Source organism: Rhinolophus ferrumequinum, chromosome 2, assembly GCF_004115265.2.
Source record: "Rhinolophus ferrumequinum isolate MPI-CBG mRhiFer1 chromosome 2, mRhiFer1_v1.p, whole genome shotgun sequence".
NCBI lineage: Eukaryota > Metazoa > Chordata > Mammalia > Chiroptera > Rhinolophidae > Rhinolophus > Rhinolophus ferrumequinum.
In genome coordinates this window covers 97,771,533-97,798,887 of record NC_046285.1, presented here as the reverse complement: position 1 = coordinate 97,798,887, position 27,355 = coordinate 97,771,533, and the positions used below count along the sequence as shown (strand labels likewise).

Sequence of the window (27,355 nt, the reverse complement as noted above, 5' to 3'; positions counted from 1 at the left end):
CTGTGATACAAAATTGCTTGTGGGAAATCAAATTTACAGCAGTTAAAATTTCTAGGAGGAAGGAAAGTAGGGTATATTCCAGGGAGAAGCTTATAGATGGCTTCAAAGGCGTTGGTAATTTTAATTTTTATGCGGCATGGTGGGTACTGGGGGGTGTCATTATGTTATTTTCAAATATATTTTTTAAATATAATAAAATGTGTGATAATACATTTTAAAGGAAAGATAACCAAAAGAAAGATAGCCTTCTTGCACGTGCTGACGAAAAAAAAATTTGACAGGAAGTTATGCTTTCTGCTGGCGACCAGGTTCATCTGTAAAATGCGTAAGTCCTGTTAGGAAGAAATTTCCCGTAGGGATGCGAGGCGCAGAGCGCCTTGATTCTGAATGACAGCCGGCCTGAGTTTTTGGCGCGGCCAAAGCCAAAGGGGAGAATTACATTGGAGAAGGAGGCGGAGAGCAGGGAGGCGACGGTGGGAGGGGAGGAGCGACGAACCCTCCCCAACACACCCAAATGACCAGATTCATCACAGCACGAAACTTCACAAGTTACGCCCACGCCCGCTGCCAGAAGCCGGGGGAAGGCTGCCGTTTCCTCATTTCTGTTACTGGAAGTTTGAGATGTGAAGCAAGACGGGAGAAGCATGTGTGCCTCGCGGAGCAGTGGTGAGCGTTGATTTAAAATATTCGTTCCACCGGCGAATTTCTTTGTGTTGGGCGGTGCAGGCAAGCAGCCTTAGGTGGCTCTGGACGTGGAGAGGCGGGATGGGAGCCCGGGGCTCAGCAGCTGCGACGGGGCGGGGACCTGTGCAGTGGAGCCCCCTGCCCGGAGCAGCGATGGGCTCCCCGCCCACATGGGTTCTGGCTCCCTGGTAAAGGGGTTCGGGCTGTGAAAGCGCTTCACCTTTCTACCCCTGCGCCTGCTGTAACTAAGGATTGTAGGAGACTCGGGAGCGCGCGGGAGACGGGGGATCACGTTACCCCCAAAGATGCGTCCTGTCCCTGGCTGTCCTGCTGCGCGTTCCGTAATTACAGGTTAATGTCCTTGTAAACGAACCCCACGAAAGGCTTGGGATTCAAGGGAGAAGAATTTGCGAAGGAACATTCTGAAGCCGTGGCGCCGGCAGGCTCCTGGATGGGAGTTCCGGAGTGCGGCATCCGACGTCTCTGGTTTCTCAGTCATTTTGTGTCTGATTAAGATAGTTCACCGCAGGCCTCCTGGCTAGTGAAGTGTTAGTTATGTGGAACTTTTTTGAAAATGTCTCTCTATGGAAGCAGGTTTATCTTCACATTGATTGCCTACGTCAATTTCGGGTGGGGCGGGGAGGGGAAGTTTGGGTGGAGGGTGGCCCTGGGGTTGGAATCATTGCGAAGGACACTTCTTAAGTCCCAGCAAAGGAGAAACTTGGCCAAAGGTAAAGTTTCTTGCAAACATTCTTTAGGCTCTATTTCGAGCCCCTCAAAGGCGCTTTCCTTGGGCAGGTGTGGTATTTGGTCAGTGTGTGGGGGTCAGAAGGAGGCTTTTGGGTTAACTCTTACCTACCTGTGTCACCTATTTTATATCTGATCAACAGGTTAGTACAGAGCAGTTGGAGGTGTGTGTGTGTGTGTCTGTGTGTGTGTGTGTGTCTGTCTGTCTGTGTGGTGAGCTTATCTTTCATAAGAATTTCTAGAGAATTGTCTTACTCTTAGGGCAAGAAACGAAGGTAAAGAAATACCTGGCTCTTACTATACTTACAGAAAACCAAATTTAATTTTACAAGTGTTTCTCCCCCTTCTGGGGTGGGGGAGATCAGAAGGGTGTTGGCTGATTCCGTGGTTCTCCTACTGCCAGAATCGAACCCTCTGGCTTCCGAGGCGCACCTTCCCCCTGAGCTTTGGGGTTCAAGGGACAGGACATGGTTGCTGTGGTCACAGTTTTCTTTAGTTTGTTTTCACCCTCTAGCTTCCCTGAAGTCAACAATACAGAAGTAAAATGAAATGACTTTTAAACCAAACTGGACTCGCCCCAGGAAAGCATAGGTTGCTTGGTCCAGGCTGTCATAACTGCTGGAGCAGGTTTAGCCTCATTGTTGGCTTAAGAAAGAACATGAATTTGATACTGAATCCCCCTCCCTAAGGAGCCTTTAGCAGTTCACTTATCAGGAAAGGTAACCAAACTGGGTCTCGTGATAGTGCTGGTGAAACTGACTAATATGCCCTTGTTCTTGGACTTTATGGAACAATAATCCTCAGCTAGAGAAGGGGAATGTGTTATTCATAAAGGTTTCTAGACATTGTCACATGGGACTGTTAGAGGACATCATCATGCAGACATTTGAAATGGGGTTAATTCTACCTTATTACCTTGCAGATGTTACAATTTCTGTGTATCATTGTTTTTTCCTTAGGATCCCCTTACCTCTCCCATAAACAACCTGGTTGACTCTGGCTGTTTGTAATTGTTTTAAGTGCAGATTTAATTTAATAGAAATAGGGCCATTAAAATGATTTTTTTGCAACTAAAACAAGGAATTTCCCCATCTCATGTATATTTTTTAATTTATTGGTATAAAGTTGCACGTAATGCCTTTGGTAATATTTTTAAAAGCTATAGCATCTGTAAAAATGTTTACTTTTTCATTCCTGGCATTGATCATTTGTGCCTTTTCCCTTCTTGATCAGTCTTGCTAAAGTATTATCAATTTTATTGGTCTTTTGAAAAAACCAACTTTGGTTTTTGTTTGTATTTTAAATGAAGCATAAACAAACACTACCTCCTCTCTTAAGTTTACAGGCATTTAACAAATTCTGCCCTGTGGAACTCTGTCAAAAAAGATTTTAAGGGCCTTTAAAACTAAGTGACTGTCTCCTAGCTGTAAGGAGAAAGGCAGTATGTGTGTATCTTTTTGTGTCTTTGACATAATGCTTTTCAGTTTTATTAAAACATACCTTGTGTTCTTGAGTATCATACATATTGAATCAAATGGTCCTAAGGTGGGTTTTGTATTCACTGGGGCACCCCTGGGATATTGTTCTGGAAACTACTAACTAGAATGCGCATGAGACTTGCTGGTAATTTAATGTGAATTATAGGTGCTTTCAACCCACTTGACAATATAGATATATTTTTGTACCAGAGCAGAGCAAATTTGCTGTTAACAACTGAGGAAGAACATTTTATTTTGGTTTGTATTTAATGTACGAGTCTTGGCATTTTAAAAGTTTTCTCAGAAAATCTTTGAGAATGTCGCAGTATAAGAGCAAGAACTTCGGAGTCAGAAAGATCTGGATTTGAACTGCTCTGACACTTTTAGCTGTGTGGCCTTAGGAAAATTGCCTAACCTCTCTGAGCATTCATTTTCCCTTCTGTGAGATGAAAATAAGGAAAACTGCTTTGGTGGGAACTGTTGTGAGTTTTCTATGACTATTCATGTAAAGCACCTATCTCATATCTTACAAAGTAGGTCCTTAATAAATTGTAGTACGTTGAGTGTTTTCTCATTCTACCCTTTCTTGTCATACTTCCAACCTCACAGCCTCTCTTAGTGATTTCCTTCCAGAAATGTGAAAAGTTACTGCGATGGAATTAAAACAAAAAACAAAACAAAACACTTCTCCCATTTGTTCTCTCTTTTTTGAAGGCAGTTGCGGTTATCAGGTTCACTTTCCATATTTTCAATATTTTCATCTTATCCTACCTAGTTGATTGGTGGTAAGCTGGCTATCTATCTTCCCCTCCAACTTCCCTGTGATTTTTTTTCTTTGCTTCATCTCACCTGCTCAGGGTCTCACTGCTCAAAGGAGGGATCTTCCCTCCCTTCTGCCCTCCTTTACCCCCTCCCTCCCTCCCTCCCTTCCTTTTTTTTTCTTCTTCTATCTATAGGGTAGAAATGAAATGGGTACAAAGCTCAAAGCCTGGCAGAGACTGGAATGTAAGTCAGTGGGGTTGCTTCTATGAAGGCAAAGTTTGTTAAATTTAGTTACTTCAGAATTAAATGGGAGATAGATGGGGCTGATTACCATATCAATTTTGTATCGCCTGTTGTACTGAGAATGTTTTTCGGAGCTTAGAGTTCCTCAGACTTGTGGGGGAAGTGTGGGGTGATTAATGCTGTGGCTCAGCTCCTCACCAAGCAGGGAAATGAAAAGTGTGGTGGGGAGGAGGTTGGCGGGTTAATATTTCTCCACAAAGGAACACAGTAAGTCCTCACTTCATGTCCTGGATAGATTCTGTGACTTTAAGTGTTGTATAACAAAACCAGTTTTACCGTAGGCTAATTGATATAACAACAGTTAGGCTCCCGTGGCATCTCATCAACGTTATAATAAAACGTTGAACGCTGTCAAACATCTAGCATTATTGAAGTCACCCAACTGTAAGCCATTTGTTCTCCCTGGGGTTTGTCAATTGAAAAGGTCCTGGGGAATAGATGGCATAATTAGTAGTATTTATGTAGATATTTAATGTTGCAAAGGGCTGAACTAGGTAGGGATAGGAAGGGATTGCTCTGCCCAAGGAGCGTGTTGGTTTACATCTTGTGTAGTGAGTCGGCCTCAGCCGTGGCATTATTTTTGAAGACCTCAGGTCAGGTCGACTAGCTGCCCTTCATCTGGCCGGTCTGCTGTGACCTGGGGTGCTGAGGACCAGCCCCGCTGCTGTTTGTTCTAGTTGGTGTTTTTCTGAGAGCGGAGAACAAGGAGGCGTATAGTCTTCATAAGTGTTTTGCAACACTGCTTCTCCAGTTTATTTGGATTCTGTTGCTTGAAAACAAGTATCGGCATGGCATTCATTGGGAAAACTTTTGGGGGAGAGATCATCACTTTTGGAAAGCTGTCCTTGTTTCATGATATGGGATCGATTCGTGAAATCTCGTGCTGAAGCAGAGCTCCTCGCGCCATACCTTGGAATCGTACGTTCTACTGTTAGAGAATTCTGACCGCCCCAAATTACGAGGTTTTGGTGGGCGAGCATAAGTATGGCCAGGCTGCTTTCTACAAAGCCATAGCTGATTAAGGGCCTGGTACATGTTTCTTCAATGATTAAAATACTAATACTAAATTCCAATTTATGGAGTGTCTACCACATATCAAGTACTTTCCCTGTGTTATCTTGTTACTGTTTCAGAGGATGGTCTTGGAACTTCTGGAGGGATGTAAAAAAGGAGCGCAAAACCCATTATTTTCCTATGTCTGCTCTTGTAGGTAGAACCACTGTGGCCCCACCTTTCTAGATCCGAAAGCCAGGAGAAGGAGGAGGGTTGGTACCATGGGGTGGGACCCTTTGAACCCTAGTCTGTCACCTAGGAGGTGAGCAGCCCCTGCGCACGGCACATTGGGAGATGCTGAGAAGCCTCTTCTGATTGGGATGGGGTAAGTGGGCTGTTTGCAGAAGGCTGGGACCTGAGGATTCGGGCTTTTTAAGTCCTATTGCCTAAGGATCCTGCCCAAATCCTCCTGTTCCAGGATGTTCATTATTTATGACTATTGTTTTAGTGGGAAGAGGGGTTGCTGATCCTCTCCACTCACCATCGGCGGCTTTGAACTTGATTTCCTGGGAAGCTTCTGATGCTTAGGGTCCCGTTCTTGCTGGGTCGTTCCCATGGACAAGCCAGTCTTTGGAACTTGATGAAGAGGTGTGGCGGTGTACCCCATGTCAGGGACCGCTGACAGGTGAGCTCGGTCAGCCCTGTGAACCATCTCTCACTTGCGGTGTTTCCTTCTGAGACCTTGAGTCTTCCCAGCGTCTCTGTTGCCTGCCCTCACCATACCAGGAAAGGGGAAGAAGGAATTGATCCCGACTGCCGCAGGGGAAACTGGCTATCAGAAAGGGCTTTTCCTGGGGCTATGGACAGGAGATCCCGTTACTTTTGAGAAAGAGAGAGGTGAGCCTTCCTCTAAACTGCAAAGTTGGGTTAAAGTGGAATATTTCTCGTGGGCTTCACTGCTGTGCTCGTGTGGGATGACTTCATGGCAGGATAGGCCAGGAGCTTCCCACTGGAAGGATCAAGTGGTAAACGTGTAACACGCACAGGCACTCTGGGGAAGAAATACGCTGCGAAGACACCTTCCTACCTCCTGTGTGTGGCACGAGGCTCTTCTAGGGAAGTCCTGCAGAAAGGGCTGTGTGCGCTTCCGTTTCCCTTCTGCCCAGTGGGGACAGTGACACGTATGCTGTGCAATCCCCATTCACTTCACAGGGGGAAAATGATGTAGACCAAAAGGGGCTTTATGACTATACAAAGTTGTGATTGTTCTTTTCCAGTTTGCCTTCCTAAACCCACCCGAGCCTTGTTAGTTGGTAAAATAATACTGCCCCGTTCAGCATTGATCAGGTTTGGCAATATGCTGGTTGGTCCTGAATTTACACAAACCGTGCGACTGCTCACTCGATGGAGAGGCAGAATCACAGATGCTTCCTCAGGTGTGATCCCTGCAATTTTATTTCACTTTTTAAAAGTTTTACTGTAGTAAGAACACTTAATATGAGATCTCCCCTCGTAACAGAGTATTAAATGTACAATACAGTATTCTTAAGTACGGGCACACTTCTTTTTTCAGTAGATCTCTAAAACATACTCATCAGGCATAACTGAAATTTTGAAACCAGTGATTAGCAGCTCCCCACTTCCCCCTTCCTCCAGCGCCTGGCAACCATCCTTCTAGTCTTCGCTTCCATGAGTTTGACTATTTTAGATATTTATAAGTGGAATCATCCAGCATCTGTCTTTCTGTGACTGCCTTATTTCACATAACGTAATGTTCTCAAGGTTCATCCACAATGTGGCATATTGTAGGATTTCCTTCTTTTCTGAGGCTGAATAATATTCCAATCTATAGATTTGTAAAAATGTGATATTTTTTTCCATTCATCTGTCATTAGATAGCTAGGTGGTTTCTACATTTGGCTACTGTGAGTAGGGCTGCCGTGGACGTGGGAGTGCTTAAATCTCTTTGAGATATGCTTTGGTTTCTTTCGGATGAAAAATACTCGGAAGTGAGATTGCTGGATCTTTTGGAAGTTTTATTTTTAATGTTTTGAGGAACCTTCGTACTGTTTTCTGTAGCGGCTGCTGGATGCTGCATTCGGATCCCTGCCGCTCTGAGTTTCCCACCCAGTGTTCCGGGCCCTGCTCTGCAGATCCTGCTGTGACTTGTTCCTCTAGTCTTTCCTGTCGCTCCTGGTGGCCTGAATCCAGAAGGACAGGCTTAACCACTCCTTTTTCTGCGTGTAGTGTACACAGCAGCCTGGAGACCTCTCTTTCCGTATTTGCATCACATTATATTGTCATAATTCTGTTATTTGCCTTTTTAAGCGATACAAAGACTATAAATGAGAATAGTGCAGTAACAATAAAAGCAACAGTTAACCCTTAGCAGCACATGTTGTCCCTGCTCTGCCCCTGTCCCTTTGGATCAACTTTACCTTTGCTTCATATTAATTAGCTCCTCCCACCTGTTTTTACTCCTAGGCAGCCAGCAACCACTCCTCTGTGTTGCAGGGCTGCCCCCAGGGGTTGGTCCTCATCTTTGACCAAGGAATCCCTGTACCCCCAGGGCAGCCCTCATCCAGGGCGAACCATTAGAAGGGCTCATGTATTGGGGACAACTCTTGAGTTCTCCTGTCCTGTCTCCAGGGAGCCCCTGTGGCTTTGTTCTCCAACTCGCCAACTGGTTTTCTTTGGAAACGCTTCCTAATAAATAACTTAAACATGAATATTCATCTCTGCTTAAATATAAATATTACTTGTTCAAGGCAACAGAGTTAGAAAGTGGGAGAGCTAGGATTCGAACCTGGGTCGCCCGGCTCCAAGGTCTCTGCTCTGAACCCGAATGCTCCCGTGTTTCTCCAAGGCGGGCTGCTCGCCCTTTGCTGTGTATGTGCCTCAGCATGGATTATAGTCACTGCCATGGGGTGTTAAATGCTTACTTAATGAGTGGCTGTCCGATCCGGTGCCCTCGCACTGTGCCCTGGTCAGCCTTTCGGAGTCCTGACTCCACCGGCTTTCCTTCAGAGTCAACGAAAGCCGACCTCCACCTTGCTGCCTTTCCAGTCTATCCCAGCCTACTCTCATTTATCCCCCCAGAATGTGTATTTTCCCCTCACATGTTGCCTTTTGTATTGTCCCTCCTCCCAACCTGAACGTAAATCCTTAAGAGTTGTGAGTGTGTGTCCTGACCCGCAGAATAGGTGCTTACTGATCTGATTCTTTTGGGATTAATCACAACCTGGTCAAAGCTGTCTGTCCAAAGAAAGGCCACAGTTGTTTCTGGGTTCTGAAGGAAGGGCAGTAAGGAGGTTAAGGAGCAAAATTGAAAAAAAATAAGCAAGGGATGAATTTTAAAATCACCAGCCCATCTTTGTGTGACTCTGGCTGTGCGTTTTCACACTGCAGCTGTTCGGGTAGAATCACAGAGTGGATGTATCATTTCTTGGCTTCCAGCACGGAGGCTAGCCATTGTCTCTCCAGGGGAATTGGAGCAGATTTATGTGATGAATAATGTGGATTCTCGTCCAATACTTGGGACATGGTTTGACGTTCATGCAAGTGGTCAGTGAAACATGTCAAAGCCCCCTTTACCCTCATTTGAAAGATAACAGAGATGTCCCTCAGCAAACTTAATGTGTTGAGTTTTAGCTGATGGCCAGCCAACCAGTCCAGTGACCTCTCCACTTCGGCTGATTTGGACAGACTTTGCCTCCTGGGTGTGTCCATAGTGAAGGTCTCTAACGAGGGCTAGGCTGGAAGAGAAGATGCAAAGGAAAAGAGCCTGCATACACAGAGTTCCTACTGTGTGCCCGGCATTCTGCTAAGTGCTCTCTAACAGAGTAAATGACCGGACCTCACAACCATCCTGGATGTGTGTATTCTCCTCTCCAAGTCCAGCTGATAGTACCCACGTGACTTAATTAAAATCACAACATGATGGTGGTGACCCTGGATTTGAAGTGTGTTTTATCTGACTTCTAAACTCATGACAATTCCCATGTGTCTTGACCTTCCATTCCAGACATAAGCAGGGGAGTTCAGATAATTCTGAGGGTCCTATTAACTCTAGAATTCTGAGACTCTGGCGGGCGTTTCTGATCTATGCCGTTTCCACCATAATCAGTTCCCCTGGGCACTTCACTGATCATGAATTTGTTAAAGTCAATATTGCCTGAAATAGCATGTTTAGGTGGGACTTTTTTTGGGTGGGGTGTCTAATATTTGAAAGCTCTGACTTTATTTTTAGACGCTCATCCACAGGTGAAACATATCAAGCCCGTTCTTTGGACACACTCAGGAAAGTTAAGTAGTTTTGTCTTCTTTTTAAGAAGAGGGAACCTCTCCAGCTAGACTCAGGAGTTTTGGTCACTGTCTTGTTCTGCGAGCTGAATGCTGGTGCCTTGAGTCTAATACAGCAGGACACCCTGTAGCCTTTCTCTCTCTCCTGCCCATATTGCATAAACATTGGCATGGCAGGGACAGATGGCCACTCTGGGAGCTCCTTTGATGTCACATTTGGTGCCTGGGTGGGGGGTAAGGGTGCTTGCAGCCAGTCACCACAGGAGGAGAGGCTGACTGGGAAATACCCACTTGACAGTGGGTAAACAAAAGCTTAACGCGGAAAAGCAGGGTGCCCCTGGTACATATGCAGGCTGGGGCAGTAATGGAGTTGGGTTTACATAAGTGTGTTTAGCTTGGAAAAAAGCCAGTCGGCTCAAAGCACAGCCTTTTCTCTCTGTTCCTAATTGATGCTGGGTAGTGTTTAGTTTTATTGTGGGAACGTGAGTGCACTGTGGGGAGCGAGGGGGTGAAAAAAATTGGTGGAAGGGAGTGATGGAATTGCAGATAATTTATTGTCAGACCTAGAAAATATTTAATTCCAGAGACCTGGGTTGTCTTTGCTGGAGGCTCAGATGAAAGTACCTGAAATCCTGGGAAAATTGAGATAGAGCAGTGGGGGCCTTTATCAGCAGGACTCTTTGCTGGTCAAATAGCATCAATCTGTGTAATGGGGACTGAAGGCTTTGATAGAAATAGGAGGTACAGTAATGAAGAACAGTGCCCAGACGGAAAGGATGTGAGGCTGCAGAATCACACCTGAAAGAAAAATCAAGAGTTGACAGTATGTATGATCAAGTGTGTTTTTTTTGTGGTTTTCGTTTTAGAGGGTAATAGCAGTCGCCCACATGTAAACCAAGCAGGGAGTCTGATCAAAGTGAAAAGCCAAAAGCCCCGAAGGTTGATTGAAAGCTTTACCTATTCTACTCTCTGGGTGATAAGTGTTTGCTATTTCTTTGTTTAATGCATTTACAGAAGTCCCAACAAAGCAAGTTAAGGTAATGTGTTCAGGTTAATAGAGTGGCATCTAATTACTAGGCTTCATATTGGTTGGGAGGGTGGAGGAGGATTAGTTAGTTCATTGAATGTTTTCAGTTAAGTCATTCATTGGGTAGCTGTGGGTGCAGTCTTTGGAAGTGTCTTCAGAGGATTCAATGAGCTGTGACACCCAGCTCACACTCCCTCGAGGTGACAGTGGACAAGGGAAGAAAAGATAATGCCATTGAAAAATTCACAGGGGCCAAATGAGAGGTATCAACTAGAAGTTGGGTAAATTTGAAGGGTCAGGACAAGTCCATTCAATGGTGGAATGATCAGGAAAATTATTAACAATATTATTTCTGATTTCTGTTACTTATTAGGAGCTTATTCTCAGCCTGGCACAGCTCTAAATGCTTAACATATGTTAATATATTTACTGTTCCCAACAACCCGAGGAACTATTATTCTAGCTTTAAAGCAGAAGAAACTGAGGCAGAGAGAAGTAAAGGTGACACAGCTAGTGCGTGGCAAATCCAGGTGGATACCCGGGCAGCCTGCACTCCTGATACCCCCCGCCTCTGTGGTCCTTCTGATTTCTGAATTTCCTGTGTTGCTGGCGAAGTCAGTACATCTACAGTATTCAGTTCTTTATCAGAGTTGTGAGAATCAGGGGCAGACAGCCAATGGGAGCACTTATTGCTTCTGCTTCACTGTTCAGTGTTCAGAGGAATCTTGTTTGTGCCGATGTCTGATAGGCCTTTTAGTCATGAAAAGATCTAACTGACTTTTTGTAGCCCCTTGGAGGGTGATTTTAATGATCATATAAATAGCGTGAATATGAGTGTGGGAGTTTTATTACCTTGATGGTGGTTCTGTAGGTTTTCTCTGGGTGGCTCCAGTGTCAGTGTTGATACTGCTAGAAATCGTCTCCTGCTAGGGCACAGTGCTTGTTCTCTTTAGGCAAATGGTTCTTTTTTTAATTAGGTGAGGAAGGGTATTTATTGCAAGTTCCATCATTTGTATTTTAAACAAAAATGCATATCATTATTTGCTGGTTAGTGTTTATTTAATAAAATATGGAGGAGAGAAAAGCACTGAGCTAGAACTTCAGAGACTCAAATGCGTGACTTGAGTATCCTAACTCTGATGTTAGGTGAGCCAATTGCTTAGGGCAGCAAATTACATCCTCAGGGTCCTGTGATGTACAGAATTTTCTCACTATATGGTACTCAGAGCCTGAAATAGGGCTATTATGTATCAAGACTTTTAGCTTGATATTACTGCATTATTTATTTAAACATGTTTGAAACCCAGATCCTGTGGCTGCATTTTATATTTTTGGTGTCATGTTTAAAACACTGTGTTATCTTCTGGTTGTGTTTTGTTTTCTTTCTTTCCTTTTTACTTCAGGAGTAGCGGGTTTCATGTAGGATGTAAATGGAAACTAAAGAAAAGATAGGATCTGGAAGTAATTTTCAGCAGTAGAGAAATTAAACAAAATGGGAAAACACACCATTTTGTTGCTAGCTGGGTAAAGGAAGCGTGGCAATGCCTACTTGTTTTTTCTCAGTAATTGGATCCATCATACATGGATTACGTTTTCACTGGGACCTCACAGCTGAAAAAAAGCAAAAAGCAGATTTGAATGTTCAATATTCTCCTCTTCTCAAGAGCACATTGAGGTGGCATTTAAATTCGGAGTGCCTGCCCCTGATTTGTACACCGAAGTTCCTCGTGTTGTAATGGGGCTGCATCCCCATAAACACATTGGAAGTTGAAAAGGCCGTCAGTCCAAAGTACCTTTACTGCACCTAACCTACTGAGCATCATAGGTTAGCCTAGCCTGCCTTAGTTGTGCTCAGAACCCTTGCATTAGCCTACAGTTGGATAAAATCATCTAACACGAAGTCTATTTCGTAATAAAGTGTTGACTATCTCAGGTGATTTAGTGTGCCTATCCGTTCTGCACCACTGTAAGTTGAAAAATCATCAGTTGAACCATCATAAGTTGGGAACTGTCTATAATTTGAAACCACATTGAAATCCTTCAAGTGTGGGTGTCCCCTCTCTATCCGTCTGCCCTCCTCTCCAGCCCTCTCTTTATTTATTTCACAAATGGAAGTGGGTATGAATACTCAGGAAAACTTTGAGTGTGATAAATACAGGTTGTGGGAAACTCATCTGCAAAATGTCAGCTTTGGGTAGGCAGTTTGTAAATGTCTACATTTACAGATGTAACGTGGAAGGCCTTCTAAGATGCCTTGTGGTTTGATTTGAGTTGTTAAAGCTGGTGTGGTAGGTACTCTTTGGGGGGTGGGGGACTCGTCCCGAGTAGCTTGATGGTATGGGGTCTTTCATGTTAGGAATGAATTTTGATTTCAGAAATTGCTGAGAATGAATTTTGATATTAGAAATCATGGTTTCTTTTGATGTATCATGTGTTAAAATATGTTGGGGCTCTCAGACGTCACCATTCCTCCCATTTTTCCTGAGAGTTGTTGTGGCTGGTATTCCTTTGAGCAGTTTTGGGCAAAAGGACCTTTGGTTTGTGTTTTGATGTGGTGAGATCCTCATTTCTCTTTTCTAAGACATATATCTACCTCACTTAAGATGCCATGTTTCTCTGGTTTTTGCTTAATAATTACTGTGTAGATTTTTGACATAATTGGCTGAATGTATGCTTACTTTCCTAATTTATTTCTTTACCTGTGTCCAGGCCGTTTTATGGAACTTTGTTTTAAAATTTGTCTAAATATGGGTCGAATACTTGGTTGAATGTTTGAAATATATTCACCAGTCAGCAGTTTTTTAGTACCTCCTGTGTGCTGTATTCAGCGAGAGGCTTATGGTACTCAGGCATGGATATGGCAGACGTGGTGGATCCCTTAGTAGAACTCACTGGCTAGTGGTACCATTCGAGAAAAATGGGCTAAGTGTAATGGCATTGGCAACAAAATCCCACAGATTTTATGAATAGAGACAAAATAAAATATTCAAAACTTGTTTTAAGTTTCATCATTTATAAATCCACTTGAAGTACTTGGGGAAAAAAACATAGTGTTAGAAATGGATTTGTGTGTGTACAAAACTAAAACCAGACTTCTTTGTCAAATCCAGTTTCTCAAAAATGTTCTTAGAATGCAGGGCTTTCCTCAGGAGTCTGAAGCCTGTTTTGTTTTCAGCTCACTAAAGTCATGCTTCACATTTTTCTTGGTATCCTTTTTATTCTCTAAGGTGCTGTTAAAAACATATAAATATCTATACAAAAGCTTGTATACTGAAATCTATAGAAGCTTTATTTATAAATGCCACAACTTGGAAGCAACCAAGATGTGTTTCAGCAGATGAATGGATAAGTAATCAATCTATGATGATCCAGACAGAGGAATATTATTCAGCTAAAAGGAAATGAGCAATCAAGCCATAAAAAGACATGGAAGGAACCTTAAATGTACGAGTGAAAGAAGCAACCCCAAAATGCTGCATACTGTATGATTTCAACTATATGACATGCTGGAAAAGGCAAAAAAACAAAACAAAACAAAAAAACTATGGAGACAGTAAAAGGATCAGTGTCGCCAGGGGTTCATGGGGAGGGAAGGCTGACTAGGTGAGCATGGATTTTAGGTAGTGAATATATTCTGTATGATAATTATAATGGTAGACATATGCAGATGTCCTTAATACGTTTGTCAAAACCTATAGAATGTACAACGCCACGTGTGTTCCCTAATGTAAACTATGACTTTTGGGTGATGATGACGTCAGTGTCTTCTGTTCATTGATTGTTACAAATGCACCACTCTTTGAAGGACGTTGATAATGGGGGAGGCTGTGCATGCATGGGGGCAGAGGGCACGTGAGAACTAGCTGTACTTTATGCTCAATTTGCTGGGAGCCTTAAAGTACTCTATAAAATCAAGTCTATTTTAAAACAAGAACAACATACAAGCCAAAGTTGAGGAAACAGCTGTGAATTCTCTTCATGGCCTCCAGTAAAATGTCGTCTTCTGACTTACTTTACAAAGTCCTTTGCAGTTGGTGGGCAACATGGAGAATCCCTATCAAGCACGAGGCTCTGATATTCAGAGAATAGGGATATGATAAGAACGGGGATTTTCCCTGGTGGCTTCATAGCTGTGAAAGTTCCTGTTTCAAGTTCCTGTTTTCTTCCTTCTGACCATGAATCCTACCAGTGCTGTCGGTACTAAAGATGCAGTTGTTGGTGAATTGATTCCTTTGGTAGACTCCACACTCACTAGATTTGGGCGTGGTTGGGGAGAAGTTGGGCTTTGACAGTGCTGTACAGTGGCCTGGGGATCAGAAATGGTCAGAGCCTACCTTGATCCTGTTACCTTTCCATGGGGACTCATCAGGGGGCCTATGGGCGTGGGGCACGTTAACATGGAAGTGAGCAATTACAAAGATTGTCCTAGAACTTTCAGTGCTTGTCCTTGCAGGTTGTCTTTTGCTTTTTTGAAATCACCACTCATGTCTTCAACAAATATTTACTGAGTGCTTCACTTTGTACCATGCCCACCTCCAGGGACCGTGATACAGCAGGGAAGACCAAGAATTCCTGCACACATGTGACTGACATTCTGGAGGCGGAAGACAGACAATGAGCAAGTAGCTAAAACATGGAGTATGTTGGCAGGTGATTCTTGCAATGGAGAACAAGGAAGCAGGGAAGGAAGTTACCGTGCTTCCCCAAAAATAAGACCTAGCCGGACCATCAACCCTAATGCGTCTTTTGGAGCAAAAATTAATATAAGACTTGGTCTTATTTTACTATAATATAATACTGGGTCTTATATTAATTTTTGCTCCACAAGACGCATTAGAGCTGATTGTCCAGCTAGGTCTTATTTTCAGGGCAATAGGGTAGAGAGCAAGTCGGACCTGGCACAGTGAAGTAGCGGGCAGGCCACTGGGGCTTGGGTGGAGAGCGTCAGGGGGAGGGTCAGAGGTGAGGACCAGAGGGGTAGTGTCGGGCAGAGCGGGTCGGACTGTTGGTGAGATGGGCAGCCTTTGGCGGACAGTGGGTGGGAGACGTGGTCTGCCTGAGATTTTATTAGGATCCCTCTGACTGCAGTGTTTACATAGGCTAGGCCGCCTTCTCGCTTTCACCCTCGTGACCGGTAATCTTTGTGTGTGAACAGTGATTCAACTTTGGTACAGCTAACTCAGCCCCAGTTCCACTGGTGCTGTTGGAGTTTTATTAATCAGTAATTTTTAACTTCTCTACGTACAAATCTTTCTTTATAGTTAGTGGGAAAAAGGACTTTTATCATGAAGTGATGAATTCTATAATGAGTTCAAGCGTGCCCGAAAATGTTCGCAGATAATTCAGGGCTCTCTGCAGACCGATGTTTCATTCATCTTCACAACAGAAGGGTCCTCCTCCCTGCGATTAGCTCTGTTTTGCCTCTGAGAGTCCCTTTTCTTGCCTGTAATCAGATTCGACTTAGGTACATACAACCAAGATTGCTCTACCCAGCAAGGCTGTCATTTAGAATTGAAGGACAGATAAGGAGTTTCCCAGACAAGAAAAAGATGAAGGAGTTCATCACCACCAAACCCGTGTTACAGGGACTCTTAGAGGGACTTCTTTAAGATGGGAAGGACGTTAGGGATGGGTGAAAGGGGAGGGGATTAAGAGGAACACATTGGGCGTTATACAGTAGTCGTGGGGATGGAGGTTATAGCATAAGGGATATAGTAATAACTAGGTATGGTGCCAGCTAGGTACTAGATCTATCAGGGTGATAGACGGGAATGGGGTTGGGAGCAGCGTGAAAAAGGTGAAGGCACTAAGAAATACAAATTCGTGGTTAATACAGTGTGGGGAATATAGTCAACAGTGTTGTAAAGATCATGTAAGATGTCAGATGGGCACTGGATTTATCCGGGGAATCACTTCATAGACCGTATAGATGCCTGACTGATGCGCGGTACACCTGAAGCTGCAGTAGAATAATATTGAATGTCAACTATAAATATATAGGTATATATAGTCGTGGGATGTGGAGTACAACAAATGGAAGACAGATGATGGTATTGTAACAGCTATATACGATGTCAGAGGGGTAGTAGCTTGGGTGGTGAGTTATCACTTTGTGAGGGGTTTAAATGTCTAACTATTATGTTACTTTGTACACGTGAAACTGGGAAAAAAAAACACGATTTGACTTCCCTTTGTATGCCACACGCCCCTTTGGTTCAGGCTGCTCATCTGAGTTTTAGTTCTGAAAAGAGCGAACCATTTGTCATGTGTGGTACCTTCTCACTGGAGCCACCTAAATCATAACCTGAACACAGCTGGAGGGTCTCTGAGCCTTTCAAAACTCCAAACCTGACTTTTTTGGTGTTTTCTTCTTGTTAGTCCATGTTAAGTGGTGTGTGGTAGATAAACTTGTCCACAGATGTTCTTTTACCAGTGTACTTTGAATAGAATAATAATACCTTTCACATCTGGTCCTCTTTTCATCTAGGGATCTTAAAAACCCCAAGTGCACATTAATTAAACCATGTCACTGGAAGGTAGGGACAGGATGGAGGGCGACTGCTTTAATTGCCACTGCAGAGAACTTAGAGGGACAGCCTCTGGGCCCAACACACTAACAGGCATTTCGCATTTCACCAATCCTTTCATCTAGCATCTTAAATACTTGTCGAGTGTTACCTGGTAGGAAGTGCATTATCACGCACATCTGCATGAGTGGGGAATATCCTGTTGTATAGGAATTTGCTCTAGCTTTTCAGTATTATCCTTTCAGAGGACTTTCCTCCCCTCCCCTCCACTCCCCTCCCTTCCAGTCTCCTCTCCTCTCCTCCCCCTTTTCTAGCTCATGGGTTTTTATAGTTTATTATGGATCACCTGGAGTCTCGTGGTGTGGACTGAGGGTGATAACTTCAGCTGGTAAGGCTGTTCAACTGGTAAGGTGGCAATGAGTAAGGCTCATTTAGGGGCCTTGGACATCCCTTCACCTTAATTCTCTCACTCCAGTAAGTCTCCCAAGTGACCTGGTCAACAGAAAGGCAGGAGAGAGCCATGCCTTTCTCCAGAAGAAGCTGCTTGAGTTCACTCCTGGTAAATGAGAGCACTGATTTAAAAAATGGAACAGAACAAAAAGCCAAATGAGAAACTGTTATGGTCATGTTGTTAATAGATAGAGAATTCAACTGCTAATCTGTGGGAGGGGGTTAAGAATCTGGTTCCCGCTGAAATCAGAGTGTTTATATCCACAATCACAGTCCTGCAGCATGAGCCAGAGTCATTCTTCAGGGGACCCTGGGTGACTAGTGGGAAAAGGCAAGCTTTGGCAGGGCATGACAATTGTGCAGGATACACAGTCGATTAACAAAGAGATAGGCTTCTTCAATTTTTTTTTTTTAAAAGACACATTTATTCAGCATCATGATCAGACTATTACATTTAGCAATCAACAGCATGGGTGCAAAAAAAAAAAACTACATTAAAACCCTTTGTTGGAATGCTTTACACTTTCCACAGAACAGAAACTACAATAACCTGTTATACAATTAGTCACAAATACAGTCCTCGAGTTTTGTGCCCATACACATGAGTATTGTCTAAAACATGTCTTCTTTGTAGCAGCTAGGCCCGGCCACCACTGTGCTTGGCTGAGTTCACAAATCTGTTGTAACCTGTAGCTTCCCTGTCACTTCTCTGGCTCTCCTCTCCTGCTAAGCTTTGTTTCCTGGCAGTAATTGAAACCTTCTGCCACTGCCATAGCTACTGGCTGCTGCTGGAACCGCCATAGCCACCTTGGTTTCGTTGTTTGGCAAAGTATTGACCTCCACCACCATAGGGGCCAGAGCTTCTGCCTCCAAAGTTCCCTCCTTTCATGGGTCCAAAATTTGAAGATTGATTGTTGTAATTGCCAAAATCGTTGTAGCTTCCACCACCTCCAAAATTGCTTCCATCATTACCAAATCCATTATCGCCATCCCCACTGCCACCATATCCTCCACCACGACTACCTCCAAAGCCACCTCGACCACTGAAGTTTCCTCCATGACCAAAGTTGTCACTCCCACCAAAGCCACCTCCTCGACCACCACCGAAGTTTCCAGAACCACTTTGACCTCTTTGACTGGATGAAGCACTAGCCATCTCTTGCTTAGATAGGGCTTTCCTTACTTCACCGTTGTGGCCATTCACGGTGTGGTATTTCTGAGTGACAATCTTGTCTACAGAGTCACGGTCACCAAAGGTTACAAAAGCAAAGCCTCTCTTCTTGCCACTGCCTCGGTCAGTCATGATTTCAATCACTTCAATTTTCCCATACTGTTCAAAATAATCTCTTAGGTGATGTTCTTCAGTGTCTGCTTTAATACCACCGACAACTATCTTTTTCACAGTTAAGTGGGCACCAGGACTTGGAGAATCTTCTCTTGAGACAGGCCTCTTTGGTCCCACAACTCTTCCATCCACCTTGTGTGGCCTGGCCTTCATGGCTGCACCCACCTCCTCCACAGTGGCATAGGTGACAGACCCAAAGCTTCTGGAGCGCTTGGTGTTTGGGTCTCTCATCACCACCCAGTCTGTGAGCGCTCCCCATTGCTCAGCACGGCTCCTCAGACTCTCCTCAGGTTGTTTCAAAGCTCAAACCTCCGATGAAGAGCTTCCTCAGCTGTTCAGGCTCTTTGGGAGACTCTGACTTAGACACGACGACCGCGGGAGGGGATGCTTCCTCGGCGGTGTCCACTGACAGCGGCTTCTTCGATTTTAAATAGTCTTTAGCTCCATTTTAAAAAAATACCCAAATGCCAGAGTAAAGTCTGTTACCGTTTTTATAATGTAATATTGCCTTATTTAGGATTACATGTGGAAATCAACAATAGAAAAATGTTGAGAAATGTGGGTTCTTTGAACACCCCCTCCATATGACACCTCCGACCCACTGATTGCTGGTTTCTTTCCATCTTTATGACTTAAAAACATAGAAAGATATCCATATTTCCACAGATAAAAGATAAATATTTATATTATTTTCGATGAAGGACCATCTGAGTAAATTCTAAAAGCGTACCCTATCAGAACGTATCCTTCTATGAGTGTTAACTAATAGTGCTAAACTATAAAAATGCTCAGTGCTTCCATGTCATTGTCATAGTGTTGGTGTGTTCTTTGCTATTTTGGTGGAACTATAGTGGAAGGATCATCTATTCTTAATATGTGGTTGTGGGATAGGTACTCTGATTTCCTTGTTCTGTGGGAGCCCTTGTTGGTGCGGACTTTACTAGAATGTTCCTTAAGGGGATAAATGATTGCAGCAAAGAAATGACTTAGAAATCCACTTTGTTGTTTAGAAGCCAGAACAAGCCAAAATCTTTGACTTCAGCTGGAACAGTGCACTTTCAAGTTAGATAGTTAATCCCTCTGCTCCTGGCAATGTTGAGGGCCTTGTGAACGGAGCCCTCGCATTCTTGGGGAGGCTTGACCCCCTCTGAAAGAGACAGAAAAGAAGGCTAAGGGTCGCACATTGAGAATAAAAATCACAGTTCTACTGTTTACCAGCTGTGTGACCTTGGGTAAGTCACTTAAACTCTCCGTGCTTTGGATTCTCCATTTGTAACTTGGGGATAAGTACTTTCCTCCTACACCTGTTAAGAAGATTAATATATTTCTCCAGCGTCTGAGTTATGGTAGGTCCCCCAAAGTGTCAACTGCTAATGTCATCACTGCCATTGTGGTCCTTTCTCTGCCCTTCGGCAGGAGCCTATGAGTGTTATTGGAGTCTTAAAACGATTTCTACCGTTTCTCCTACTAAACCATTTCCAAAGCCAGTCCTCTCAGTTTCCTGCCTGTGGAGCTGGGAGCCCTTCTCCATTAACCTCAGTACATGGGCATCACGATATTTGAAACAATGATCGGGCCTCCGTTTTCTGTTTCCTCTCCTGATGTGTCCATAGCACACTTTCCCATGACTTCTTTATGAATTTTGTCTTTGGGTGTGAAGGCCACAAGGACACCTAGTACTCTGCCGTGAACTTGACCAGCAAACCTAAAGAAAAGAGAAATTTGGCTCACTGCTTCCTGGCTGAGGGAGTCGTGCCTGAGCTGTGTGGGAAAACCACGAGGTGGACCACATGCTGCTCCAATTATCATTAGATTGTTATTACCCTTATGGAACTAGAAATCGAAATCCATGTTGTATGTACACGTAAGTCAAACAATTCATTTGTCCTGGGACACAACATTGAACAGCAGCTCCATTCAGTGGTGTCCTAGAGAACCAAGCATGGGCTGGGTTTTCCAGGTGGAGATTCATAGCATGCAGCTCCCGTCTCACAGTGTGACAGGTGACCGGAAAGTCAGTGACAATGAAAAAGGCAATGACAACAAGAGAAATACAGCTAGGAGAGGGCAGAGTGTTGAGGCTGAGAGGGCGGGTTCAGGAGCCATATTGCCTGGGTGTGATCCCTGGAGTAGGGGCTGCAGTCCCTTCCGCTGTGAGGTGGGGCTTGACAGTGCCCACCTCATAGAGCTACTATTTACATGAGGAGTAAACAGATTCACACGTGGAAGGACTTAGAGGAGTGCCCAGCACTAGTACACCTGTACCTGTGAGCTGGAACCATCCTCTGCATCCTGAGGAAGTTGATGGAATACATGGAGGCAGAGATGGATTCCTGAGGGGGAGGGGGAAGAAGGAGCAAGGGGGCTTGAGAGAAGTTGAACTCTGAGCGAGCCTTGTCTTCCTTTTTTGGTGCATAATATTTTCAAATGATCATGCCCATTCATTATAGAAAAATTAGAATATTTAAATGAGCAAAAAGAGGACAATCAAAACTACCCCTTGGCTGGCCTCCAGACGTACCCACTATCAACATTTAGGTATTTCCTTCTAGGCTTCTTTTTCCTCCTCTGCTGAGTTGGTTTTTGAAGGATGTCTACGAGGGTTAATGTTTTCCTACACTTAATTCCATCAACTGGACTTCTTATGTGTTGTGTACTGAGCAATACTTACTTGCTTTTATAATTCTGTCATGAAATGTTTAAAAACACAGAAGAGCATGGAGAATAGCACACTCGAAGAGGGCAGTGTCAGGACTGACCTCAAATCATGTGGAGAAGGGGTGCAGGCCTATGCCCGTGTTGTGCATTTCAGGTGGGTAACTTCCTGTTTCCGTACAGTAACCATCAGAGGTCACTCTCCTCCTTTTTTGATCCCATAACTCGGAGGCTCAGAGAGGGTGAAAGATTTGCTCACCACAGCACGTACATTAGTGTAGAGCTGGAAATGTCATGTGAGCCGATACCATTTAACCTGAATGTTGTTTCCTGTTCACACTTTGCACTGGGGTCCCCTGACTCAACCACTCTTGCCCAAAGCCACCGTTTTTGTTGTTGTTGTTTTGTTTTTTATGTTGTGGGAATTTTTCTTGACAAATTATATTTGCAAGTATAAAGTGAACAAAACTGAGCTGATGTGTGTGTGTTAAAATATATATAGTGTAAAATTTACCATTTTAGACATTTTTAATGGAACAATTCAGCAGAATCAAGTACATTTCTAATATTATGCAACCATTACCATTGTCTATTTCTAGAACTTTTTTAACATCCCAAATAGAAACTCTGTACCTATTAAGCAATAACCCCCACCCCCACACATCCATCCTTTGGTCTATATTCTGTCTCTATGAGTTTGCCTATTCCAGATCGGCAATTCTTCACATAAATGGAATCGTGCAATATTTGTCCTTTTGTGACTGGCTTATTTCACTTAGCACAATGTTCTCAAGGTTCATTCATGCTGTCACATGTGTCAGAAATTCATTCCTCTTTTGAATGAGTAATATTTCATTGTATATACATACTATGTTTTGTGTACCCATCCGTCTGTCAGTGGACATTTATGTTTTCACCTCTGGCTGTTGTGAATAGTGCTGCTATGAACACTGGTCATACAACTCAACAACGAAAAACAAGCCAATCAACAAAATGGGCAAACAGACATTTCTCCAGAGAAAACATACAAATGACCAATAAGCACATGAAAAGATACTCAACATCATTAGTCAGTAGGGAAATGCAAACCCAAACCACAGTGAGGTACCACTTCATACCTACCAGAATAGCTATAAAAAAAGAAAAATAGGTACATAGATCTTCCTGTGGGAGGAAGCCTGAGGCCCAGGGACGTGGCACACACGTCCGTTATGATGAATGCTATCTTAGTTCCAAAACACAAGTATTTTGTCATCTTTGATCTGATAAATGTGAACCACTCAGATGTTGATTAGTTTTCAGTGAGAGGGCGAATTGTGCCCCACCCATAGAGTGAGGAGAAGAATGCCAGGTTTGTGTTTTAATAAACATTCAGATGGAAATGCCGTTCTTTGTTTACTCCCCATGAGATGCTCCCCTTTTGGAAATGTGGGCACCCCTTTTCACAAGGGTGGCTGCATTTCCCAATTGTCTAAATTAGTGAGAACCTTCTCTGGAAATATTTTGACTATTTAATTAGGAGCAAGTAATAATGAAGCAATGATTTTTAAAGTAATTATGTTAACATTCCGTCACTTCTCCATTGGAGACAGGAAATGTAGGTAGGTGACAATTTTGTAGATTTCAGAATCCTACTGTCATAGCATTAGATCACAGCAAGGATATCCGTGATCCTCTGATTTAACTCCCTATTCTTCTAATTTAACACCCAAAATCTTAATGTGGTTAACCACCCAGTGCAAACTGAGTAAGCACTCAGTTTGTAGAGTAAATGAATGAAGGTTATATATACAGAGGGTGCCAAAAAAATGTACACATATTTTTAAGAAAGGAAAACTATTAAAATTGTAATAATATATGCCGATAACAAAAGATGAGTACAAGTCACATTTGACTTCTACAATTACAAGAGATTCTCAAAAGTGGTTACCATCAGCGTCCAGACACTTCTGATTATGGTGAACCACTGCTTGAGCAACGTTGACCAAAGGGTCCACTTGTATACATTTTTTTGGCACCCCGGTATTTTGCTGTACTGCTAGTCTTTGTTTTGTGACATAATTTCACGGCCATCTTGGTTGGGATGATCTCCTCTCCTGACATGTTAAATTTATATGTAGTGGAAGCATTATGTTGTTTTATTGCCAGAATTGGTGACCCTCACAGAATAAGTACGCTCATATATAAAACTTTTGTGGGCCCCACTCCTTTGAAAGCAGGTAGAAGCTGTGGGACCAACCTCTCCTTATACAAATGCAGATATGCCCATACACATAATTTTGTATCCAACTCCAGAAGGTTCAAAGGCCTTTGAAAGTTCTCCGGGGATCCAGCGCTAAGAACCTTCGTAGTAGGTTAATTCCCAAGGCCTATGCAAAATTGCTAAAGTTAGCAAGTCTCTGTGACCCCTATCCTTTAAAAGCATGAATGTTTTTTTTAAAAAAGAAATCGTTTCATGTAGAAACTAGTGATTTCCATCTCGGCAGTGGTTTTAACTGAGGGTTGAGACCCTTTGGGGATTTATAAAATAATTTTAGTGGTTTGGGGCCAACATTACCAAAACAATGTAATGGGACAGAATAAAAAAGAAAACAGGTTATGTCTGTATGTCTATATACTGGGTTGAAATGAAAAATATGGGTCCCAGTTTGAGAAAACTCATGTCTGCTCTGCTGTTTTACTATATAGTATTTAGGGCAGTGGGAGCAATTTAAAGAAATTCATACTTTCTTTTTTCATGATATGTTTTGACTATGTTGGCTCTGTTTCTTCCTTATAAAGTTTCAAGAGTCGAGTGTTCCCACTCACATTTTTACATCTTTACATCCTACCCCAACTCTTCACTTATCACGGTTGATCTGAGGATACCTCTAATGAAAATAAGCTTACGTCCTACTGTTGAAGACTCTCCTGATTGTCCTTTATATTCAAACTCTTTCTTCCCCCTGCCAGCTAAGGAACAGTGATCACTCTGCCACCACTTTTCTACCTGAGACAAGAAACAGAATGGTCCCTAGACTCAGTTTCCTCATCTGTGAAATGGTTGTGATAATGAAAATGTCCTTCTCCCAGGATTGTTGGGAAGATTAAATAAGCCTATGTTTGTAAAATGCATAGCATAAATCTGCAATTAGCATTAATCAGTGTTCTTAGTAATGGGTGAACTGTTTGTATACCATATAGGAATTGCATTCAGACTTCCTTTAGAATTTCTCAGAATCAGTCCATTCTGCATTAATCAAGTAGATAAGCACTCTGAACATAGTAGTGTCCTTGTTTTAAAAGCATTTGCTTAATCTTTTTTTTTTTTTTAATGTAGTCTGTTTAACTTCTGATTTTTTTTTTTTGGTAGAAATTATTTTGCCCTCACACATCATAAATGACATTAAAAGAACAATGTGTCTTTTCTTTCTCTATATTGTGAACCAACATTCTGTTCACTTGCAAATGTTGGTTATTTGGAGTCCAGATGGAAATTTCCATGAATACTCAGCATATCACTGAAACTCAATTGCCAGGATCTGTTATTAAAGTTAGTGTGGTAAAACAAAACAAAACAAAATCCCCCCAAAATGTAAAGGAGCTAAGAAATTCTCCTGGAGTTTTTTCACTCTCTGAAGTACTTTTTGTAGATATTGTGTTATCTTTAAGGAAAGAGGTTTATTGAATTTTCAGGATTATCCAGCATGTTCAAAGCAAATGTCTGCCCCCAATAAATGTATTCAAATTATTAGAAAAGATAATGTATTCATGAAAACCTTGCTTCTCCACCACTTTTAGCACATTGCAAGAAGATTTCAGTTTAAGCTTGCTCTGTCTTATAAAATAATACTATATAGAACATACTCCATGCATATTAACATTCTTTTTGCACCAGGCCAGTGAGGAGCTGCTCTAAGCTAAGGGTTGCCTGCGATGTGGGTTTGAGAGGATTGCAGATCTGTCTTGCATGGGGCTGCCGATGTGGGTTTGAGAGGATTGCAGATCTGTCTTGCATGGGGCTGCCTGACCCTCCTTAAAATTGTGCCTCCTGATATCCTTTCTTAATCATGCCCTGCCTGTACCATTTCCATCATGTTTTCATGTTCTCTTTTCTTCTTTTCACTCTCTGGCTATAAAACCATTTCCTCATGAAGGAATACAATTACTAGTATCTGGCAAAATTTTATAGGAAAGGGGCATGGATCTAGGATCAAATGGACCTACGTGAAATTCCTACTCAGCTACTTCCAAGAACTTGGATGACTCAGTTGACCTCTCTGAACTTTAGTTTGCTCATCTGTTAAATGGGCCTCTGATTATCTGTGGACTCAGTGACCACTACTTCATACTGATAAGATTCAAGGTTATGTCTCTGAAAGTATATGTTTGTTAAGAGAAATAATTAAAAATAAACATCTAACAGTGAATTTTTTTGGTTGTTATTCAGCTGGGTAGGGAATGTATTTTATGAAAAAGGAGGGTGTTTTTAGAACCCCTGAAATCTCGTTATTTCTCGGTTTTCTTACTGTTTGCAAGGGCTCTGACATTACATGCTGCTCGTAATACTCATATACCTATTAGACATGCTAATGGTAATACATCCTCGTGACACATACTAGTGATAATAACTAACGTTTATTGATCGTCTTTGATGTTCCAAGCCTGGTATTATGTGTTTTTTCATTCTATCACATTTAATGTTCATAGCTCCTTTGGGGGTGGGCTGGTGGTGACGCTAGTGAGGTTCATTAGAAAGAATCGTTCAAACAGATGTCTCCTCATGTACAGATGAGAAGCGGAAGGTTAGTGATGTTGGGAAACTCACCCAGTAGTCTTCCTGACCCCAGAGCCGAACTTCTCAATCACTGTTGAATCCTCTTTCTCTCTGTGGGGAGGTAGAGATAGCTGGACTGGTGAGTCAGGAGTAGTCTGTGTGCCCCCCACCTCCCCGTTCATGGACTGCTCTTCAGGCACTGATGTATTACAACGCTGAGGAAAGGGAGCCGCTGTGAACTTTTTGCACAGACCCAGGTGTGAGAGGATGAGTCTTTTAAGAACTTATTCACTTAGTTGGGTCAAGGGTGATGGATGGTAAACCGCCTCTCATTGCCGTTTGGGCCAAAATCTATACCATGAGTCCCTGGGAATCTTAGTGGGCATTTTTGGAGTGAGTCCGTGTCAGTGTTTAAAGCTTTAGTCTTTCCCTGGGTGGTGTCTTAAAGAGAAAAAGAAATTCCTTAGTAATATGAACTGTTCCCAAGGTAGAGTGCATCCCCTTTTTAGGAAACTGGGAGCTTAATTCAGGGCCTCCTCTCTCATTTTGGAGGGTATTAATTCCCCCAAGTTAGCAGATTTTGACCATATTCCTTTTAATGCATTGACAAAGAAGTGTCAGAAAACGTTTTCTGATAGTGAAGGCATTGGACGGGGGCGTCAAGGTTTTCCTTCTTGGTTCCTAAACAAGCATATGGGCAATTCATTACTTAACATGTTGTGAGAGTCCTGCCCAACCAATGCAGGTGTTGCTGGCTTGTTAAGACAAGTTGACTCTCTTCTGTCTCTTAAGAGAAGTTGGAATGCGGTCCTTGGTTGGAGTATTACATTACGCTAGTCACCAAGCTAAATGTAAATATATAAAAATGCAAATTATACTTTGCTGTAGAAATAAACATTTTGATATACTGCCTGAAACATTTTCCTTAATGACTATGCCAGTGCCGTCCTCCTTCTCACTTCCAGCTCTGTTGGGTAACCCTTCTTTTAGGGTTGTTGGCTGCTATAACGAGAACACCTTTCTAACATGCCTGCTTTGTCATTTTGGTGTCACTAATTTGGTAGATGAGAACACAATAGCTAGGGGATTCCTTTTGGGAGTGGTTAACTTCTAATTCTGAAAGGCAGCTTGTAAATCTGGATTTTCAGGATTCTCATGTGTTTCCAGGGGGTAGGTCTCTGAAATTAATTTAGCTTCCATGATGGTAAGTTTCCAAGACTTCCTTGGAGCTAGTAGCCTTATAACCATCCAGAAGTTTCTCAACAAAAGTTCATTAACCCAAAGCGGTTTTGTGTCTCGATAGCCTGATTCCTTTAATATACAGAC

At 42.8% G+C, this 27,355-nt stretch overlaps 2 protein-coding genes across 3 annotated transcripts in view; one reads left to right on the top strand and one right to left on the bottom strand.

Moving 5' to 3' along the window:
• Nucleotides 1-516: 516 nt before the first annotated feature.
• Nucleotides 517-27,355, top strand: part of TIAM1 (TIAM Rac1 associated GEF 1) — a 191,370-nt gene continuing 164,531 nt past the window's right edge. Inside the window, exon 1 of one of the 2 annotated variants that reach the window (XM_033121186.1) lies at nucleotides 517-666. The gene's annotated coding sequence lies outside the window, so the exon portion shown is untranslated. Of the gene's footprint in view, nucleotides 667-9,773; nucleotides 10,093-27,355 lie in introns of those variants that run through there. The other variant, XM_033121204.1, reaches the window with a different exon arrangement.
• LOC117030943 (heterogeneous nuclear ribonucleoprotein A1-like) lies at nucleotides 18,030-18,849 on the bottom strand. The gene has a single exon (XM_033121213.1). The coding sequence runs from the start codon at nucleotides 18,847-18,849 to the stop codon at nucleotides 18,049-18,051; it is 801 nt and encodes a 266-aa protein (XP_032977104.1). The 3' UTR covers nucleotides 18,030-18,048.

Excerpts from the sequence above, each read along its gene's own strand:
- LOC117030943 (XM_033121213.1), bottom strand. The coding sequence starts at position 18,849 with ATGAGAGACCCAAACACCAAGCGCTCCAGAAGCTTTGGGTCTGTCACC.